The following is a 1,618-nucleotide window of genomic DNA, read 5'->3' on the forward strand; positions in this document are numbered from 1 at the left end:
GACAAGAACGGTTTAATGTCTCTGAACTCTACTGCCTTCTCCCACCCTCCCTACTTCCTACTCGTTGGTATCCCTGGGCTGGAGGAGGAGCAGTTCTGGATTGCCTTCCCCTTCTGCATCATGTATGCCATTGCTGTTCTGGGGAACATCACCCTCCTCCTCATTATAAAGGCAGAGCCAAGCCTGCATGAGCCCATGTACTTCTTCCTGGCCATGCTGGCCTTCACTGACCTGGTCCTATCAACATCCATGCTACCAAAAATGCTTGCCATCTTCTGGCTGGGCTCCTGGGAGATTGGGTTTCTCGCCTGCCTTGCTCAGTTGTTCTTCATCCATACCTTCTCATCCGTGGAGTCAGGTGTGCTCATGGCCATGGCCTTGGATCGGTACATTGCTATTTGCCGCCCGCTGCAGCACTCCAGCATCCTCTCTGTGCAGGTGGTTATGGTCCTCGGGAGCCTGGTGCTGGTACGCGGGGTCCTACTTGTGAGTCCCTTCTGCTTCCTCCTCTGCAGGATGCCCTTCTGCCAGCATCACGTCATCTCCCACTCCTACTGTGAGCACATGGCCGTGGTGAAGCTGGCATGTGGGGACACCAAAGTCAATGTCATTTATGGCCTTTTTGTGGCTTTCGTAGTGACAGGATTTGACATAATCCTGATCTCTCTGTCCTACACCATGATCCTGCGGGTGGTAATGAGGCTGTCATCCACAGAGGCACGACTTAAAGCCTTCAGCACTTGTGCATCCCATGTCTGTGTCATTCTTGCCTTTTATGTCCCCGGCCTCTTCACGTTCCTCACTCACCGGTTCGGACAGAGCATCCCTCCCCACATCCATATAATGGTGGCCAATCTCTACCTGCTAGTGCCCCCCATGTTAAACCCCATTGTTTATGGGGTGAGAACCAAGAAGCTCTGGGACAGGGTGGTCCTCCTCTTCCAGCAAAAGGGAACATGACCCATACGTATGTGCCTGAAACTGTACTCATAATTTACTGATGATGCTGGTAAATTTAATGCAGGTTAACGCTGTTACTATTTATTTGTTCAGGAAGGAACCCTTCCTCAGTGCCTAGAGTTTAAGCAATGCTCTCTTGCAGAAATCACTAGATTGTCTCTTGCATTATCCCTGTCCAGGAGGTTTCAGCCATTGTGTGATGAAACTTGGCATAAAGACATTCAGTCTGGCTTCTACACCACTGGGAGATGGAGAGTTCACCCCTTCCAGAAGTTAAACTCCTCACTGTTAAAATTCTTTCACTATTAAAAAAAAATAAAAAATCCTCTCATGATTAAAATATTTACACTGTAAGGCTGAACATCTCCAAAAGATCTTCCTGCAGCAGCTTTCATTATATGAAGCGTATTCCCTGGACTGTGTAATGGTATTTGAAAGACATGTAGATGTGGCACTTAGGGACATGGTTTAGTGGTGGACTTGGCAGTGTTAGGTTAATGGTTGGACTTGATGATCTTAAAGGTCTTTTCCAACCTAAATGATTCTATGATTCTATGGGAAGGTGGTCAGATGGGAATGGTGACTGTCCTTGTAGAAGGAAATAGGTAGAATTAAATTTTAAGCATTAACCTTTTTTTTTGTAAGGAAAGCAAAACCT

At 47.2% G+C, this 1,618-nt stretch overlaps 1 protein-coding gene across 1 annotated transcript; it reads left to right on the forward strand.

Moving 5' to 3' along the window:
* On the forward strand, nt 1-960 carry LOC126048500 (olfactory receptor 52R1-like). Its single transcript, XM_049823639.1, has one exon. It carries the CDS (start codon nt 16-18, stop codon nt 958-960), a length of 945 nt encoding a protein of 314 aa, XP_049679596.1. The 5' UTR covers nt 1-15.
* The last annotated feature ends 658 nt before the right edge of the window (nt 961-1,618 follow it).

This window comes from Accipiter gentilis, chromosome 19 (genome assembly GCF_929443795.1).
Source record: "Accipiter gentilis chromosome 19, bAccGen1.1, whole genome shotgun sequence".
Lineage (NCBI taxonomy): Eukaryota > Metazoa > Chordata > Aves > Accipitriformes > Accipitridae > Astur > Astur gentilis.